General features: G+C 39.1%; 1 protein-coding gene across 6 annotated transcripts in view; it reads left to right on the top strand.

Moving 5' to 3' along the window:
• LOC107550600 (TRAF2 and NCK-interacting protein kinase-like) overlaps window positions 1–20,435 on the top strand; it is an 87,678-nt gene that overhangs the window by 58,658 nt on the left and 8,585 nt on the right. The window contains exons 11-23 of one of the 6 annotated variants that reach the window (XM_016231908.1): window positions 2,361–2,427; window positions 2,524–2,722; window positions 4,831–4,941; window positions 6,722–6,808; window positions 8,677–8,880; window positions 11,393–11,713; window positions 14,297–14,461; window positions 15,032–15,277; window positions 15,880–16,007; window positions 16,089–16,228; window positions 17,276–17,373; window positions 19,778–19,953; window positions 20,239–20,344. In XM_016231908.1, coding sequence (XP_016087394.1) covers window positions 2,361–2,427; window positions 2,524–2,722; window positions 4,831–4,941; window positions 6,722–6,808; window positions 8,677–8,880; window positions 11,393–11,713; window positions 14,297–14,461; window positions 15,032–15,277; window positions 15,880–16,007; window positions 16,089–16,228; window positions 17,276–17,373; window positions 19,778–19,953; window positions 20,239–20,344 — 2,048 coding nt within the window. The remainder of the gene's footprint in view (window positions 1–2,360; window positions 2,428–2,523; window positions 2,723–4,830; window positions 4,942–6,721; window positions 6,809–8,676; window positions 8,881–11,392; window positions 11,714–14,296; window positions 14,462–15,031; window positions 15,278–15,879; window positions 16,008–16,088; window positions 16,229–17,275; window positions 17,374–19,777; window positions 19,954–20,238; window positions 20,345–20,435) is intronic. The other 5 variants (XM_016231910.1, XM_016231909.1, XM_016231913.1 and 2 more) reach the window with 5 other exon arrangements.

Here is a 20,435-nt window from a genome sequence, read left to right as displayed (position 1 = left end):
CTAAAAAAAAAACAACAAACAAAAAAGTGCATGTGATATTAACAGACGAACTACGCTCATATTTATAATTCCAAACAATCCGTAAGCGACAGGTGCTAGGAAACGCTGTTTTATCCTCATTTATTGATGAGTCTGCTGCGGTGCGGCCAACTAAATGCACTGCTTCTCTGCCACTCACTGCACAGAACAGATGCAGAGAGAGGTGACACTTCTCCAGGAAAGTCGGACCTCGCGTTCGTGGGACAGCACTGGCGAAATCTTCCAACTGAACCATAGCTAAGGTTTATCCCAAAAAGTCGCTAGGTTTGTCAGTATGAATATTCTATGGAAAAAAGCCGCTAAAAGGGTCTGAAAGTTCCTAAATCTAGTGCTAAAGTCATGCTCGTGTGTGTGAGATGCGGGAGCTGATGGCAGGGGGCGGTGGATATTGTGGATGAGTTCTTCTGTGTCATCATGTTCTATTAGTTCTACAGCTTCAGTTTCGGAGCTTTCACGCTTAGTAACACATACAGCTGTTCCCTCACCACAGTGCAACAGTGAAAAGGGACCCCTTTCAAACAGTGTCGTGTTCCAAACGTTGTTTAAGCGACATACACCGGTATTGCTGTATTTAAAAAATTCATATCATAAAAATAAACCCAGCCCAGCACTAGTTGAACTGTTCTGGAACAGTGCTGTAAATACAACTTAACCACTGATTTCTAGTCGTGTCCTCTTTTGGAAGGCCAAACAAAGTAGTTTTGCTTTCACAACGAAACACACAGCGTCACACACGGCGGGCTTGAGTGAGCGGCGGCAGGCTAGAGCAGAGGCCGGGGGCTAGAGTGAGGAACGGCCAGAGGGCTAGAGTGAGCAGAGGCGGTGGGTTTGAGAACGGCGCGGCCGGCGGGCTTGCGGCAACCACATGTGACGACCCCGGGCTGGACTCCGCTTCGTCCACGGTGAAAGCCGATCAGGCGATCCACAGTGCAAAGTTGTTTTATTTCCTCAGCGACCAGCACAGATCAGCATGACGAAGCGGATATCGTCCTCTTTTGGAAGGCCAAACAAAGTAGTTTTGCTTTCACAACGAAACACACAGCGTCTTCACGACATGGCGGCAACAACAATACTACAGCGAGAATAGAAGTTATGCCTTCTTTCTTTGAGTGAACATTTGGGCGGCGTTATGCAAACCTTCCCACATCGTGACGTAGATATGTGGGGGCGTGTTAGAATGAGCCGTTTTAGGTAGGCGTGGCTGACTCTTAACTTTTATAAAGAATATCTCTTTTGGATTTGAGACTTTAGTCTTTGCAACTTTAGAGATCTTCTTTATGCACCAAGAGCTTGTAACACTTCAAAGAGAAAGGAAAAATTTAAATTGCATCATATGACCCCTTTAAAGAAATTAAATTGATCGAAAGTGACCGTAAAACATTTCTAATGTTATATGATTGTATTAAAAAAAATATTCAACATAATCCTGAAAAAAGTTGTTTTCAACTTTGATAAAAATAAGAAATGCTTCTTGAGCAACAAAATAACATATTAGAATGATTTCTGGAGGACCATGTGACACTGAAGACTGAAATAATGATGTTGAAGATTCAGATTTGCCATCATACCATTTTGCAAAATGTAAAATAGAAAAGGTATTTTAAATTGTAATATTTCATTATATTTCTGTTATGTTGTATTTTTGATCAAATAAATTCAGCCTTTGAGCACAAGAGACTTCTTTCAAAAACATTAAAAAAGCTTACCGACTCCAAACGTTTGAATGCTAAAATATACAGTGGCCCCCAAAACATTTGGACACTTCTGCAAACTTGAGTCACAATTAAAATGTATAAATTTAATTGTATTAAAAACAAAATATTAAACCAAGTATATTAAATCAAGTTTTGCAGTTATTTTTAACAATTGTATTTAGACGCAACCAGAATGTGTTCAAATCATTTTGTCCTCATTCTTAAAAATCTGTCTTTTTAATTATTTGAAACCTAATTTCTTATTTGGAAATGCTTTGCTCAAAAAAAGTGCTTGTGCTATGTTTCTTTGCTGTTAGTGGCACTTATCAGGTATTCTATTAAATATTGTTTGTCTCTTAAAGGTACGATAGAACAGCTTGTGAAATTTAAAGTGTCAGGGAGAGAGGGTGGAAAATAGTCATTAAAAGCTAAATTATATTTGTGACTGGTGCTAGAATCCTTGTACATAAGTGCACTTCAGAAAAAAGCTACATATCAATCATAGAGTATTGGCACTTTAAAAGCAGATGCTTTAAGGACACCAATGTCAAGGTACCTTACAGCGATCCCATCAGGGAGGGTTTTGCATGTCTGAAATGTGACTGCTGGAAATGTTCACACCTGCAGATGAGACCGAGTACGAGTACAGCGGGAGTGAAGAGGAGGAGGAGGAGCACGAAATGGGAGAACCCAGGTACGGCCCGCATGAGGTATTTGAGGTTGAGTACTGGATGTATGGATGTGGTTATTTGAGACAAACTGATTCATTCATTCATCCATCCTTATACAGCTCCATCATTAACATACCCGGAGAGTCCACTCTGAGGCGGGATTTCCTACGGCTGCAGCTGGCCAATAAAGAACGATCAGAGGCCCTGCGCAGACAGCAGCTGGAACAACAGCAGAATGAGGGACACAAGCACCAACTACTGGCAGAGAGACAGAAACGCATCGAGGAACAAAAAGAACAGAGGCGGCGATTAGAAGAGGTACGTCATAGTGTATGTGCGTGTGTGTGTTTACCGTAACCGCCAGGGTTTACACAAGCTGTGGTTTCATGGAGCAAGACTCATTATAGTTTCCTTAACTTCAGCTGCTCTGAGCTCATATGAAGGGATTTTTTTTTTAATATAAATCCATGAATGAGCCTTTCTGCATTTACTGACTTTGATCTGCTCAGTGATGTAAGTGATCTTGGTATTTTTATGGAGAAAATCAATATAAATATTTTACCTTTGGGGTGAGCATAACACGCAACACAACATAACACAAAACACAACACCACATAACATATCAACACACAACACCACATAACATAATATAACACACAACATAACACAACACCACATAACACATTACATAACATATCAACACAACATAACACAACACCGCATAACATAATGCATAACACAACATAACATAACACAACGCCACATAACATATCAATACATAACACAACACCACATAACATATCAACATAACACAACAACACATAAACATATCAACACGCAACACAACACCACACAACATAAAATAACACAACACCACATCACATAACACAACATAACATCATAACAGCACAACGTAACACAACATAAAAACCATTTATTTTACATAACACAACACAAACACAGACCAGCTTTCCTCTCCTACGGCGAGTGATGTCTTTAACACCAGGCTCAGCGTAGCTTGAGGCCAAGGGTTATTTTAAGGAACATTGCATTGTGGGAAGCAGGAAATGCAGCATGCTAATAATAAGCTAGTTTTCTGTGAAGCCTGTTCTTGGAATACTACTACTAGGGCCTGGTATGATATTTCAGTTTTTCTTTTTTAATAAAGCTGCAAAAATGTCAACAATTCTGTGTTTTTCTGTCAATATGGGGTGCTGTGTGTACATTAATGAGGAAAAAAAATAACTTGAATGATTTTAGCAAATGGCTGCAATATAACAAAGAGTGAACAATTTAAGGGGGTCTGAATACTTTCCGTACCCACTGTATATATAATCACAGAATATTCGCAATGATTTTGCTGGTTTTATTAAGCAATATTGTGACCATTATAATGATTTTAATGCACTTTTTCATTTGGCCATTAAGAATGTTAAATACTGTAAATAAATATAGAAATAATTCTTAATAAATAATGGTTATTAAATGGCTTATTGCGTAGCGGAAATCGTGTTTGACTTGGTAAGTTTAATTTATTTATTTAAATCAAACTCTACACTACATTGTTGCTTAAATACGTTTACGGTATTCCTTGTTGGTAATTTTTCATTTATTAAAATGTTTTAGTAACATTTACATATGAAATCAAATTGTACATTTTATCTGTGCTTATAAATAAATAAAAAAATTAAACATAGCCTGGTTATTATCGTTAACTAAAACTCTTAAAAACATTTTTGTTAATTGAAATAAAGCTGAAATTAAATATAAATATTAGAAGAAAATCTTAAACTAAATGAAAATTAGAAATGTTGCCTTGACAACTAACTGAATTAAGTTTAAGATTGAGCACTAAAATCTGGAAATAAACAATAACTACAATTTGAAATAAGCCCGAATAGTAATATTTCAATGAAAAATGTTAAAAGTACATAACATAAATACAAAAAAAAAGAAAAAGAAAAAAGAAAAGATATAATATTATATAAATATAATATAAAGATATTATTATAAATAATACAATATACAAAATGAAAACTACATCTATATACTGCCTCTACCATTTCAGAGTAAATACATACAATATATACTTTGAGGTCTAATACTGAGCTAATATTGAAGTCTGAAAAAAAATATATGTATAAATAAATTAATTAATTCATCATTCATATATATATATTTTGTTTTTGTTTTTTTTCTTCTCCATATCACCAAGCTGAATGGCCATTTTACATCCCAGTAACATCACACGTTAACAAATGACACACTCCAGTTGAGTTTTTTTTAGAGCCTCACTGCACATGAAACCAGAGGACATGAAAGGTGCTAAATACAGAAAAATGCTATTTTTCAGCTTCTTCACTGTTGCTGTGTAAAGACTCAACAGGTTATTCAGGTGCATGATTGTGTGTGTGTGGGTCTCGCAGCAACAGCGGCATGAGCGTGATCTCAGGAAGCAGCAGGAGAGGGAGCAGAAGCATCGCTATGAGGAGCAGCTCCGTCGAGAGGAGGAGAGGAGACAGGCAGAAAGGGAGCAGGTACACACACAGTTCCTCTCAGCACTGCTCCCATGACGCAACTGGAAACCAACTATACACTCAATTAATGAAAGTTAATTGTTGTTAAAGTAACCCTGTGAACGGCTCTGTAATGAAAAGGTTCTGTGGAGAGCCAGATAAGACACGGGAAATGAGCGCACAGCACTCCTGCTTTTCTCTTTATCTGCTCCAGGAAGATTGACCATCTAACATCCCTAACTGGAATGTGTGTGTGTGTGCAGCCACATGACCTTGAACCGTTCCCCCACACACCTCATGATGTATGAAGGGGACGGCTGAGTTACTGACTTGATAAATAGATGAGAATATCTTAGTTTTTCTCTCATTCATTCATGTGGGTGAGGTTAATTACCTCGCCGAGCTGTCGGTACGCTTCTAAGAAGGGCTCAGTTAATGGCCGCTGTTTTCCAGAGCTCTGACCTCGCTTGCTCACGCACCACTCGCACTGAAAAGGTTTTTCCATCATCATCATCATCATCATCATCATCATCTCACAGTTGCTCTTGAGAACACAGCGATTACACTCCCCTCTCTCTGCTCTAACTATCAATGTCCTCTCTCACCTTTTTTGTTCTCTCAGGCACGCTGTTTCTGGTGTGCTGTTGTGCAGACTCCCAGTATGCTCTTTCTTTCTCTCCACACGTTCACACCCTCTCTTTGTTCATCACACTATCAGCACTGTTCTTTCTCTTCTCTCCCATGCATTAAACAGGTCTACACCACTTCATTTCTTCTTTCTTTCTTTCTTTCTTTCTAATGATCAACATATTATCATTCTATCTAGGCAGCTATCATTTTTCTATGTATTGTTCAGTCTAACTAGCTGGCTATCATTCTTCTTAACTAGTTATCGTTCTATCTAACTAGCTATTATTCTATCTTGCTATCATTCTAACTATGATATTATTTAGCTAGCTGTTTTTTCAGACTTCCTTCTATGGTTTCAGCTAGCTAGCTGTCATGCTGTCTGTCTTTTGGTTTTAGCTGGCTAGCTATTGTTCTTCCTAGCTATGGTTTAATTTAAGTACACTCTTAAAAAAAATAAAGGCGCTTCAAAAGGTTCTTCAAGCGATGCCATAGAAGAACCATTTTTGGTTCCACAAAGAACCATTCAGTCAAAGGTTCTTTAAAGAACCATCTTTTTTTTTTTTACATTTTTATAATCTAAAGAACCTTCTTTAACATCTGAAGAACCTTTCTGTTTCACAAACAGACATTTAGACAAAAAGGTTCTTCTATGGCATCGTGAAGCACCTTTATTTTTAAGAGTGTAGCTATGGTTCTATTTAGATGTCATTCTTGCTATTGTTTTATCTCGCTATCTGTCATTTTATCTAGCTAGGTATCTTTTTTCCAATCTGTGGTTCTAGCTATTGTTCTAATCTATCATTTTATCTCGCTAGCTCGCTGGCATTCTATCTAACTAGCTATTGTTCTATCCAGAGTTTTATCTATGACTCTATATGGTTAGCTAGCTATCGTTGAGTCTATGGTTCTATCTAACTAGCTGTTGTTCTGTCTCTGTTGTTCTAGTTAAGACATTATCTTTCTAGATAGCTAGCTATTATGCTAACAGCTGTCATTCTAGCTAACTAGCTATAATTCTATCGTTCTGTCATTCTGTTGTTCTATCCATCTCACACTTATTCATCTTCTGTGGTCTTCTCCCATCACACTTTCACTCTGAATCCTGTTGAAACTGTGGTAATCTCGCTCTTGTTTTTTCCTTTCTTTCTGTCTCTTGCGTCGCGACTGGTAGGAGTATATCCGTCGTCAGTTGGAGGAGGAACAGAGACAGCTCGAGATCCTGCAGCAGCAGCTCTTGCAAGAGCAGGCACTCCTACTGGTAACAGAGAGAAGACTCTCGCCTTGCTGTACCCCTGAGCCCTGTCCCTCCTCTCCCCGACCTGCTGCTGTGCTGACCCATATAATATCTCTGTTAATCTTTAGGCATCCTTTTGTGCATGTAGAAATACAATTCTGTTTGATTTTGCATTGAAGTATTGAAATTAAGTATTGTTTTGTTTTATTTTTGCTTGTGCCTGTAATATATGAGAAATACGTTTTGATTTGGTGACAGTGGGGACATATTGAGGAGTGAGATATAGGCCTGTCGCAATAATCAATATATCAACTTATCGTGCACTATATGTATATGACCGCAATAATTTTTGGTGACGCAATATATCGCCCATTATATTTACTTAGAAATTAAAGTCACCATGTTTTGTACATTCCACTTGCACCTGTGTCTTTTGCAGCTTCTCCTACATAACGCGGTGTAGTCATGAGGTGCTAGTTCAAATTTAAAAAATGCTTCTACAAAAAAAGTTTAATCTGCAGATATGGTCTTGTTTGGGGATCTGACGGATATCTGACTGCTAAGTAGTGATTGTGTTTTTCAGCAATAGTGTGCACCCTTAATTTGCAGAGAAAAGAAGGTCAGGGACAAATCTGTAGATGGAAAAATCTCCATACAAGTTCTTTGTGCATTTTTCTTTTTTTCTACTTTTTACTTTGCACTTTTTGTTAGAAAATGTTTATTTACTATTTATTCAGGTTTTTTAAGGTATCTAATATTTTGATACTTAATTTCCATGATCTAAATATTCTTAAAAATTAAAAGTTTGTTGTCATTTGGAAGTGTGTAGGCCTTCTTGCATTATTATGCTGTTACATTACATTTATATATTCAGTGGCATAAAATGGTCTTTAAAATGACAATAATATCGCTTATCGCAATTATTTCTGGGGCAATATATTGCACAACTGAAAGGTGTTATCGTGACAGGCCTAGTGAGAAATAAGATATGTTGTAGGCTGGACTTACCCACCTGAGCAGCATGGCTCCAACTTGTTAAGAACACTACTGTGCTAACTACTGTGCTACTGTATGTACAGTTTATGGCAGTTGTATATGACTTGTGATTCAGTTGTATAGAAATAGATTTTTGATGATTTTAACATTTATGTACAATACATCATGTATATTCATGATGCCATATTCATCTACACTACACATTATATCACTGCTGGAATATAGACTGTCTAAACAATACGGACAACAAAACAAGCTGTTATTTATGTACCGTGTTCAGTTAATTAATAGTTGACAGGCAAATGACAGCAGAGCAAAGCTTTTTTATCCTTAGCAAATTAAAACATTTGTTCCTGTGAAATCCCACATTCATTTTTAAGTGAAACTGGGAGAGCTGCAGACCTCAGCTCCTTCTCTGCTCTTTTGAAGTTTACAGCACGCCAAAAAGATGCAAAAAAAAGATGCTTTTTCGTTGAAGCCACTAGGGAGACAAAGGAGAAAAAGAAAAACTGTGCTTCAGCATTTTATGTTCCAGGTAGCTCTGTTCTTGAGCTTAAAATGAAACTTTTTAGATAATAGTGGTACTTGCGTCTTTTTTTTTTTCCATCTCTAGCAACATCCCAGATCTCTTGTCATCGAGGCAGAACGTATCCCTGGCATGGCTTTTGTATACGTTTACCTTTTATTTGATCCAGCATGTGCATGTTTTGTTTTTGGATGGTCATTGTGCTGTTGTGGTACTGTGTTTGGATCCTTGCAATTGCATGGCCCTTGTTGATGTTTCGGAATAGTTTTTTTTTTTTTTTTTTTTTTTTTTTTTTTTTTTTAAAAAAAATTTTTTTTTTTTTTTTTTTTTTTTTTTTTTTTTTTTAAACAAAATCTCATTGTTTCTTCAGGAGTATAAACGTAAACAGCTGGAGGAACAGAGACAGGCGGAGAGATTGCAGAGACAACTCCATCAAGAGAGGGCTTACCTTGTCTCTCTCCACCAACAGCAGCAGCAGCAACAACAACAAGACTCCAGACCTGCAGAGAAGAAGCAACTCTACCACTACAAAGATGCCGTCAACCCTAGCGACAAACCTGCCTGGGCCAAAGAGGTGGGCAAAACTGAAATTAGACTGACTTTTTCCAACATTGCAGTGCTACCTTTTTTTGTTGTTGTTGTTGTCCTAACCAGCTGTGACCATGACAAGCAACAAGTTCCAGGGCACACTCTTGAGCTCCACCCACTGTGAAATCTGATTTGTCCAAAATCCTAATCCGTATAACTGTACATTTAACATCAAATATTTTTTGATTGGCTTCACATCATTCTCTGTTACACATTCTGTGCAGCAGACAAATTGCTTGTCACTGGAGACACATTGCATCTGGTTAGGATACTGTGTCACGCAGAAATGTTTTCAAGCACATTTTTCAGGGTCATCAGCCTGGAAACTTTTACTGAAAGTCCAACAATACTTGATGCCGAGTCAGCAAAATGAAACTGGACAGATTAACTCTCGTTTTATCCTAGCATGTCAGCAAAATGACCACCACAGTCCATTTAGAACACTATATATAACTGAAGGAAACAGTATTTCATGTCGTAATCTGGACTCTTTCTTTTGAACTACATTCTCCATAGTGTTCTGGTTTTGTATTTGCTTTACTAGGCCAAGTGCACACTATAAAACAGCAGGTTGTTAGTAATTGGTAATCACAGATCTCAAAATTTGTTTTCACAAAAGCACACATATTAAAGGTGCATTCAGTATTTTGGTGCTAATTAAAAAAAATACACATTTAAGAAATAAATTGTGTTTTTGTGAAGACTGACGAGTTGAATACTGTACTCATAATAGTTGTCTTTCAAAAGAGTTTAATAATGTATGGTGCAGTTCACCCCCCTCGTGATCCGCTGTGTTTTACTAAATGTTGGACAGAATCCTCATGCTCATTGGCTAAAATCTCTTCAGATATGCTCGTACTGTAGCATTGTACAACACCCTTATCGTCGCGCTTTGCCAGCGTAGAAAATGGAAGAATCAGTACCTGTATGGCCAAGAAGTGAAGGTCAGAAAGGCTGACATGGACACAAAAGCTTAGCATAAATATTGGCTGGACATGCACAATATGGAAAGATTTGATGACAGAGAAAACCCTGAGTAGTAGTTATTTTTGTGTTGGACAGGTAAGTGATACTTGTAAGTTTTATAGAGCAGTTCACACATAAATTAATTCAGTGTAATTTACAGTACATAAAACTCAGAGACGATCATGCTGATCCACGGTGATAGATGACACTGCACTGTCTCTATAGTCTCAACTCTATTGTGGTATTGGTACTTAAAGTACACAAAGAATAGCAACACTAACACTAGCTAAAGAACTACTGAATGCACCTTTAATGGGGTCATATGATGCTTTTTTAAAGATAATTATTTTGTGTATTTGGTGTAACAGAATATGTTGACATGCTTTAATGTTCAAAAAACACATTATTTTTCAAATACTGTACATTATTGTAGATCCTCTATGCCCCGCCTCTCTCAAATGCTTAGTTTTCTACAAAGTCCCTCCTTCCGACAAGCGCAGTCTGTTCTGATTGGCCAGCTGACCCAGTGCATTGTGATTGGCCGAACACTGCAAGCACTCGTCGGAAATGTAACGCCCCTTACCATAATCGCGAGCTTCATCTTTCAAAGTAAATGTAAAGACAGAGCCCGAAAGGGGAACAGAGTCACGTGACAGACACGGTGATGAAGCTGGTATGTGTTTGCAGTACACAAGCCACGGTTAAGACAGCTGACTCCCTAACTTAGAACTCTTAGACTCTCTCTCTCTCTCTCTCTCTCACGCACACACACACACACACACACACACACAAAATGCGCAAAACTCCGCATTTGAACAGTCAATAGCAAATACTTAAACTAATAACAAAACAGTAGCTGATTCAGAAGCGCCAGATTGTCATAGCAAAGTCAGAATTACCTCCTCTCCTAGGTTCACGAAACGGTCGTCCATAAAATGCATTGCTGTTCTGTTGTAAGCAATCTTAAAGATTCCTAAATGCATCTACTTTCGGAAGGCCAAATAAAGTGCTTTTGCTTTCGTCTAGAAACACACAGCGTCTCCCTGACATGGCTGCTTCAACACTAACTGCGGTTACTGAAACCACGCCGCCTTTCTTTGCGTGCACATTTGGGCGAAATTATGCTAATATTTCAACATTAGTGAGGTAGATATGTGGGGGCGTGTTAGAATGAGCCGTTTTAGGGGGGTTTGGCAGAGTCTTAACTTTGATAAAGAATATCTCTTTGGTTTTGAAACTTTAGTCTTTGCAACTTCAGGGATCTTATCTATGTACAATCAGCTTGTAACACTCCAAAGAGAAAGGAAAACTTGAAATCACATCATATGACCCCTTTAACACTACGGTTAATTCTTGTCCGCAAACATGGAACTAGAAGATCTTCGGCATGTTGCAAGTTGGTGAACTAAGATTTCTTGAGACTTCAGTGTAAAAGCGATATAAGTTTCAGTCTTATAGTATGCGCTTGGCCCAGGTGTTTTTTGGCCAACTCAATGGTGTTTAACAAAAAAACTCTTGACTCACTGTTTCAGATCCATTGCCAGCCCTTGAAACTGAGCCAACCCATCAACCTCAAGCCTTCCTCATCCTCCTCATCCCCATCCCGTCAGCGTCACCCCCCCCACCGGACCCCCTCAGCCCCCATTAAACTGGTTTTCCCTTTTAGCAAACAGATCCCAAAGCATTTACAGCAGAGGAAGCAGCAGCAGCAGCAGCATCACCCCATCTTCCATGTCTCAGGCCAGCAAGAAAGTCGAGTGAACATTAGCCAGCAGGTGCGTCAGCTTAGGGTCTGCCAAAAGGCTGGGCAGGAGGCCCGCAGACGCAAGCCCAACCCAGTGATCACTAAACCGGTTAGTTCAGAGAGCCTGGCCTCGGCCTCAGATTTGAAGCTTTCACCTTGCTGTAGACTAGATGTAGATGAGTTGCTTCCACAAATCGCCATTAACCAGGAGTGTCTGATCACCAATGAGGACAGCATGCTGTCCCAGTCAGCCCCGGAGCACTCGCTCCGAGAGATGATGGCCAAAGGTCATCGTTCAAACTCGGTGCCGTCCAAGAACCTCCTGATGGTGCCGAAATGGGAGTGGGCCGTGCCTCTTGCAACATTCAGTTCAGATGATTCATTTCGTGTAAATCGCTGCTCCTCTGCTCTGGACCTGTCTTCATCCGCTTCGGTGGAGCTGCTCAGGCAGAGTTTTAGCCAGCCCATCTGGCGCTCCAAATCTTGTGAACGCGAGGGCTTTTTTAATGTTCACTGCAAATCCCCTAAACATTCCGATATGGCCACACCTTTCCGCTCTGTATTGCGCTGGATGGGACTCTCTCCTCGAAGCACACCCAGAGGAAGCCCTGCTTCCTCAAGGTCGCCATCCCCAGCTAGCCGTAGCAGCTACATGGGCAGCCCCAGTTTATCCCCCAAAGGCTCCCCGTCCTCCCCCACCAACATGATGACGATCAGGCCCCTCGTCAATTGAGGTGGTCTGTGATCATTGTAAATAGGTGTGAATAGATGTAAATAGCTGTTCCTAGATTGTTAGATTTGCTCTCTTAATCCTCAAAATAAAATGTAACATAATGGCACTTTTTTTTAGTTACTGAATGCTATTCCAAAATCTATGTATGTACATTATGAAACTGACCATTAAGTAGACTTGTTAACCACTTGTTCTATCAATACTCCACGTGTCCCCATTCCTCCTATTCCCAATGGCTCTTACTCATCAGTGACATCATGAAAGCCCCTCTGTCATTTGTTTGCCCCTGATCCTCCTGATTATGAGCCCCATCAGATGGCCCACCACCTGCCTGGATGCCCTCTGTGTTTGTGTAAGCCTTAGCAATCAGTGCAGCCCGTTGATGGGTGCTTCTGGGTGCATCGCCCATTGGTGTTGGAGCTCCTCTTTTTCTCTCGCAAGGTGGCGTGTGGTGAACTCCTCAAATCATTTTAATCAAATCACTTTGTAGAAAGATTGAAAACTAAAGGTTTAATGTTTAGTCTGAATAGCATCCATTGAGTTTTGTGTGTATTGGGAAGTGTTCAGATTTCTGGAAGTATTCCTGGAAAGCTGAATCAGTTCCATGAATTTTGTTTCTCTACACCATGTCCTGACCAGCCACAACAAGCACAAAGCAACAGTCGATTGCCTAGTCCACAAAATCGCATTGGTCTATATTCCAAATCCACATAGGAGTGCTGTATGAAAGATGTCATTTTGTAGGCCAACCCTGAAGTTAGCATCACCCTGGTTAAATTAACAGAAAAAACCAAACGGATTTAATTAGAAGAATAATTTAATAGAAGTGTATGTGACTAATAATTATTGCATGTTTTGTTCATCAAGATAATTTTCACAAATGAACAACTTTTATGAATGGAATGAGTTGTGAAAATATCTTGACCTTGTGTTGACCACAGAGATTATTTCAGGCTTTTTACCAAAAAAAAACTGATTGTGGAACATGAAACAGGATATGCAAAAATCTTCTCATTTCCAGGTTTTAAGACTCATTCCTGCAGCACTCTACTGTATATTAAAAATCAAATTATTGGCTGTGATTGTGTCATGTCACATAGCAGTTTCATGTTCATTGAAAACAGACAGATTTCTTGTCGCATTGCACTTGGATAGGACACAAAACTAGCTTCTTAACCAATGTAAGCAGTACTTTTAAACACCAATGATGGGTCATCTAGTTGCCATTTAGAATGCCCTTTGAATAACCTAAATTATTACTCTGGACATATATCTCTGCCATCCATCTCCACACTAACCACCCATTTGTTTTTGAATTTGACAAGCTGCTTCTCCAAAAGGAATCTGCTTTTCTGAGACACTGAGATGGTTAACCAGTGTCGGTTTAGTTCTTTGAAAAGATCTGTTGGTGCAAACAATAAGCCCTCAAGTTGTGAGAGACACTGAAAGGCTACAAGTTCTTCATATGTTAACCATGCAGACACATTCCACATTTTATAAATACAGATTAGGTTTTATATAAATGTTAATGGTTACCTTGATGACTTTCTTAGAAATTAGACAGGAACTGAAATCCTTTCATCTAGTTACCAAGCAGTGTCTCGTATCTCAGCTTTTTCTGTTGCCAAAGCAGATTCTTTACCCACTGAAATACTTTTCATCCTTTCACCTCTCAAAGGTCTTCAGTCTCTCTGCTTGTAGAAGGTGCTGGTCTGCTCTAACTGTTTGTTGTATGAATGACCCGATCAGCATGCAACGGCTAATTCAGCTTCTAGCTGAATAGATTGCTCTTTCAGATGGTGTAATAGTATCAACTGATTAACTTTAGTGTTTGCTGGTGCATTTCCAAAACGTCTTTTCTGGAGCATTTTGCAAGGTCTTGCTTGTTTTCGCTAGTTTGATTGTGGTGGCTGAGTTAAACAGTGTGGCCTGTTCTTATGTGGCTTTTTATTCATGAAGGTTGAGGAGCGCTCTAAACTGAACCGCCAGAGTTCTCCTGCCCTGCAGCATAAAGTGGCTAACCGAATCTCCGACCCTTCCCTTCCGCCATGCTCCGAGTCCTTTAGCAGTGGGGGTATGCAGCTGGCATGGACCCCTCCTATGCACCGCCCTGTCGAGCCTCAGGTACAACATTTAGTTAGTTTTTGTTCAAAGCATTCACTCTTAATACTCAGTATATCAGTACTGTATCAGTTAATTATTTTATCTTATCGTTAGTAAATCTCTAAATCAAATATATCCCTTTTTTCATACTGGTCATTATAATGTTGTCATGCATAAATTCACTTTCAGCATTTAAAACGATTGAATTTCATTTTGTAGCATTTATTTTTAGGATTGAATTTTAATATTGGACATTTGTGGACCAAAATATGAAAATAATTATTGGCTTATTGGACAATTTTAATATTGTGCATCCCTAATTTATTTATTATAAGCCAGTGTGAAACATCATTCTGTCCTTTAGGGGTGTAATTGGATAAATAAAAGTATAAATAAATGTTCTTATTCAAAAGATAAGTACACATGGAACACGCATGGAAATCCACCCAGCAAATAATAGTTCCTTAGAAAATAATTTCTAAAACATCCTTATCCAGTAATCACCAATGACTGGAAAGGTCATGAGATTTCATTGGTGAAAATGTGTCAGAATCATGATCCAAGCACTTAATGCCTGCTTCCTCTTGTTAGATGGCTCATTTGGTTCCAGTGAGGTCCCATAGCTCTTCTCTGTCAGTCTCTCAGTCCTTGCATGATCAGTCAGCCAAGGGCGTTTCAGCCTTCCAGGAGAGCCTGGTGACCCATCGGCCAGAGATGCCACGGCAGAACTCCGACCCGACTTCAGAGATGCCCCCTCCATCCCCTCGCATGGCCAGCCGTGAGGAAAAGCCTGACCGCAGTTCCCCCTGGGTAATGGAAGATGACCTTCCTCCCAAGGTCAGAATTATTACAGTAATGAACTTTAAGGATAAACTTTTTTCCTATTTTCAAAGTTTCATACCTGAAGAGATATCTTTTGATGATAATTTTGGCAAATACACTACAGTTCAAATGTTTGGGGTCGGTAAGATTTTTTAAAATGCTTTCAAAAGACTTCTCTTATGCTCACCAAGACTGCATTTGTTTGTTTTTTTAAATTACAATCATAACAGTAATGTTGCAAAATATTATTGCAATTTCAAATGACTTTCTTTTTTAAATATATTTTAAAATGGAATTTATTCCTGAGATAGCAAAGCTTAATTTTTAGCATCATTGCTCTAGTCTTCAGTGTCACATGGGCCTTCAGAAATCATTTTAATATGCTGATTTGTTGCTCAAGATTTTTTTTTTTTTTTTAAATCATACCGACCCCAAAATTTTGTATGGTAGTGAATGTTTAAAGTACATTAACATGAGACTTTGATGTGTTCCATATGAATGATTCAAAGACTTAATAAAATATGCTGTCTCTCTTTGCTGTTCAAGAGAAATGATTGTTGTGATCACACTATGAACCCTCGTCACTGACGTTTGGTCATTTGTGTGTTTGATTAAAGTTGTGCGGTACTACCCAGGTGCCCCAGCGGACCACTTCTGTCTCCCCTGCTGTGGTGAGGAAGAACTCTCCTGGGAACGGAGAGTCTGGTGGAGGGGGGCAAGCGGCCTCTCAGCTCATCCGCACCAGGTCAGCTCTCAGTCAGATCACATGCTGGAGGTGTTGCTCTGTTGGTGTATTGAAGCACTGACTGTATCTTAAACTCTCCAGTAATCCAGACCTGAGGAGGGCAGAGTTGTCCCTGGATGTGGCTCTGCAGAGAACCAGCAGTAACGGCTCATCCAGCTCCAGCACACCCAGCTCTCAGGGTGGCTCCCAGCCTGGATCCAGTGAGAGGAACCAGCCGAAAGGTGAGAATGCTGTGTATTTCTATATGATTTTCTTTTTGCATTTTATCTTGAGTTTCTATAATGTGGACAGAGCAATTGTACAATACAATTATAGAATTCTTACATTATCATCTCACACAACTTTGATGCCATAACGTTTTTACTGAGCCATTCCCTCTGGAGTAAGTTACATGGTGATTAATTCATGATTTTGAGGGATCAAACCAGAAACCTTCTGGAAAGCAGCCTTGAGCTTTAACCACTGCACACCACCATCCAAAAGAAAGGCTTTTTTAGCTTTTATTTACAGGACAGTAGAGGCAGACAGGTAAATGGGGGATAGAGAGGAGCGGGACTTGATCCAGGCCAGATTTAAAACTGGGTCCCCATGAGCAAACCTTTTTTTTTTATACGCCAATGTGGGTGGTCATGTGTTATGAGTGATTGGTGCAGACATGGACCTCCCAGAATGCCTCAGTCTGACATCCTCCAAGGGACTGAAGGAGCTGGCACTCGTTTAGACTTCATTCTGGTTGTTTTTGCTGGGCGGTTCCACACTGTTCACCTTGTCAGATGTGCGGTACTGCGCTCGTCCTCCAGAGAGTGAAGTGGATGTATAGTATGACATGTTGCATACATTGTTTGCCTGATTCGAGTCTCGTACCGGCAGGGATTGTAGGTGGAGGGAGTGAATGTACAGCGCTCTCTCCCACCTTCAATACCACGACTGATGTGCCCTTGAGCAAGGCACCGAACCCCCAACTGCTCCCCGGGCGCCGCAGCAAAAAAATGGCTGCCCACTGCTCCGGGTGTGTGTTCACGGTTTGTGTGTGTTCACTGCTGTGTGTGTGCACTTTGAATGGGTGAATGCAGAGCACTAATTCTGAGTATGGGTCACCATACAAATAACGGCAATAATCTCAGTGTTATCATTCTGTTTGAGAACAAGTTGTCTTTCCTCCCTAATAATCAGAATACAGGTCCATTAATATGGGTTTTTCTTAAACTTTTACATTTGATGTCCTCCAATCTTGAACATGTGGTTACATCCTGTTATGCTGATTCCAGGCTCTGGTAAATCAGAAGGATCTCCAGTGGCATTACAGGAGACTTCCAAACCCGTTCAGGAGGAAAGCAGAGAGTTGAACAAACCTGGTCGACCTGCGGTAAATTGCATCCCATTGGCACTCATATATGTGACCCTGAACCACAAAACCAGTCTTAAGTCGCTGGGGTATAGTTGTAGCAATAGCCAAAAATACATTGTATGGGTCAAAATTATTTATTTTTCTTTTATGCCAAAAATCATTAGGATATTAAGTAAAGATCATGTTCCATGAAGATATTTTGTAAATTTCCTACTGTAAATATATCAAAACTTAATTTTTGATTAGTAATATGCATTGCTAAGAACTTCATTTGGACAACTTTAAAGGCGAGTTTCTCAATATTTAGATTTTTTTTTTTTGCACCCTCAGATTCCAGATTTTCAAATAGTTGTATCTCGGCCAAATATTGTCCTATCCTAACAAACCATACATCAATGGAAAGCTTATTTATTCAGATGTATAAATCAATTTACAATAAAACATTCTAAATAATCAATTTCAAAGAAAAAATAAAATTGACCCTTATGACTTGTTTTGTGGTCCAGGGTCACATATTATCTAGTCAATCTTTATTATCTATCTCGATATGCACACTACTATTTGAACTTGCTGCTTTGTCTCATTTTTAATCTAGCATTTGCTTGAAGGTGCTTTTAGTTCTCTTTAGATGTAGACATGACCTCTAAACACAGTTCTAGACTAAACAACGTTCAGTCGCAGATGCTGTTTTACTGTTGGAGGTCAAATGTCCCACTGGTTACATTGTTCAGATTGTCCTCTCTGCCAATTTTCCACGTGTGAACACTCAAAGCTTTTAGATAAGTGATACACTGAAATGAAAATTCTTGGCTGAAACTTTGAGCACACTTGGCCAAAACCGATATTTAAAATTAGACTTTGCTTGGAATAACTATCAATTGTATTAATACTATATTAATTATATTATTGTAATTTTTTTTATAAATAATTACACTTTTTTTCCTTTAGTCGGTGTCACTAAAATTACATCTACAATTACTTGTATATTATATAATATATATCTAAATAAATGCAATGGAAGTAAATTTCTATAAAAGCGGCTGCCAAATGCATAAAAGGTATACAATTTATTAGTTTATGCATTGCCAGGGAATCACGCCCATGACATTGGCGTTGCCAGCGCTATGCTCTCCTACATTTTGCATGAAAAACCAATCTTTTTAAATTTTATTTTACAACATTTATTTTTTTGTGGCAGGGTTGATTCTCTCTGAGCCATTTTGGCTCGGGCAACCCAAGTACTTAAGGAAACTTATGTTTAGTAATTGAAAAAAGGTCTCTGAGGTGTGATGAATGTTTGAACAAAAGACTAGAGCTATCTACATAATTAGCTGACCTACAATCTGTATTAACCATTTCCAGCACTCTTTCTGCTCGTCTCTCCTGTGTTTTCTCTCTCTCCGCTGTTCTTTATCTGTCTTGTCACCTGGATCTCAATCAGGGCTGGAAAGCCAGAGTAAGGGCTGGTAACATTCCCGTCCATCTTTCTCTCAGTCCTCTCAATCTAAATGTTTCTTTGCAGAGGACTGTGGGAATTCTTGCCTGTAATCTCAATAGCAACGCTGATTTGAGAAAAGCTTGCCCTCTTTCACCCTGTCAACTTTCTTACTAAGCTGGATTGCCAGTGGCTTTGTCAATGGACTCTTTGTGTGGGTGTGTCTCATTCTCCCCACTTGGCTTGGATTCTCTCGCCCCAGCGCAAATAACCCCAGCTCTTTGTTAGGAGCCTTGCTGTTTCAATAGCAACTAAAGTTCAGGAGGGGGCCCAACATTTTTATGTTGGGCCTAGAACTGGGATTACAGGTGAAATGCAAACTGATTACAGATGACCGTTGCATGAGACCTCCAAAGTACTTCAAATCATTGCAGAGACTAATAGTTTTTTTTTTTTGTGGGAGAAAAAGTATCTGAATGTGTGAGAGTTTTACAAATGAATTTTCTTCTACATGAGCAAACCTCTAATAAAGATTGTGCATCTGCTGTGCTGAGTGAGAATCAATAAAATTGACTATTTAATGACTTTAATCACCGGTGTTGGGACAGCTTCTTTAAAATTAGAGTGTTATAGCACAGTTATAAAGCATTTAAACCTCAGTAAAGCTATAGGAATTCTGCGCACTTACTCAAATGAATCGGTGAAACTTTTTTTGAACCAGTTCATTTTCTTGAACCATTAAATGGACTGATTCATTTTTTTGTGAATCTGTTTATTCTGATGGTTCGAGAAAATGAACTGGTTCGTTCTAGTGTTACATTCTAATAAACCAATTCATTTTAGTGAAACCTAATGGTTAATTCTGATGGTTAGAGGGAAAAAACTTTTAACATTGAATAAAATCAGCAACTGAGCTACTTTCAGCTACTGAAGTTAGTTGTGTGTGTTACTGTTCTAGTTGGTTATATGATTATCTCTTTCTTTCAGGATCTGACTGCCCTAGCTAAAGAACTGAGGGAGTTGCGAATAGATGAGATCAACCGGCCGCCCCTTAAATTGACCGACTACTCCTCCTCTAGTGAGGACTCTGAGAGCAGTGAGGATGAGGATGGTACTGTGGGGCATGATGGCACGGTGCCAGTCAGCGACATCCCCAGGATCATGTAAGCGCAAACCATTAGTTCTCTCTTGTGCCTCAGAATAAATTTTATGTCAGAACTGTGGCTTAGCAATCAGAGCACATGCTCTTACATATTGTGTCAGGGTGCTTATGGGGGCATTTCATCAAGTCTGCCTTGCAACTTTTTTGATCCACTTCCCCATCCTTTATCCTCTCTCGTCTTATTCTCTTTCTACATCTGTCCATAAAATGAGCACAGAAATTAAATTCTGTTTTAATGTGATTCTATAAAATGCAAGCCTAAGTTTCTTGTATTTGTCTTCATCAGGCCGTCTGTTAAGGGAAATAACGAGTCTTTCACAAGAAGGCGTGATGAGTCCTTTGGTGACTCCTACAATGATGAGTCTAAAGATGGCACCCTAAGAATGAGAGAGGTGTGACACCAATTCCAGTCACATTAGACTTAGATTAGATTTAACTCCAAAAAATACTTTTATTCTCTCTCACTTCTCAAATGTTTAACAC

Source organism: Sinocyclocheilus grahami, unplaced genomic scaffold (assembly GCF_001515645.1).
Source record: "Sinocyclocheilus grahami isolate Dianchi unplaced genomic scaffold, SAMN03320097.WGS_v1.1 scaffold402.1, whole genome shotgun sequence".
NCBI classification, from domain to species: Eukaryota; Metazoa; Chordata; class Actinopteri; order Cypriniformes; family Cyprinidae; genus Sinocyclocheilus; species Sinocyclocheilus grahami.
Note: the sequence above shows the minus strand (reverse complement) of the source record. Positions and strands in the feature narration are given on the sequence as shown.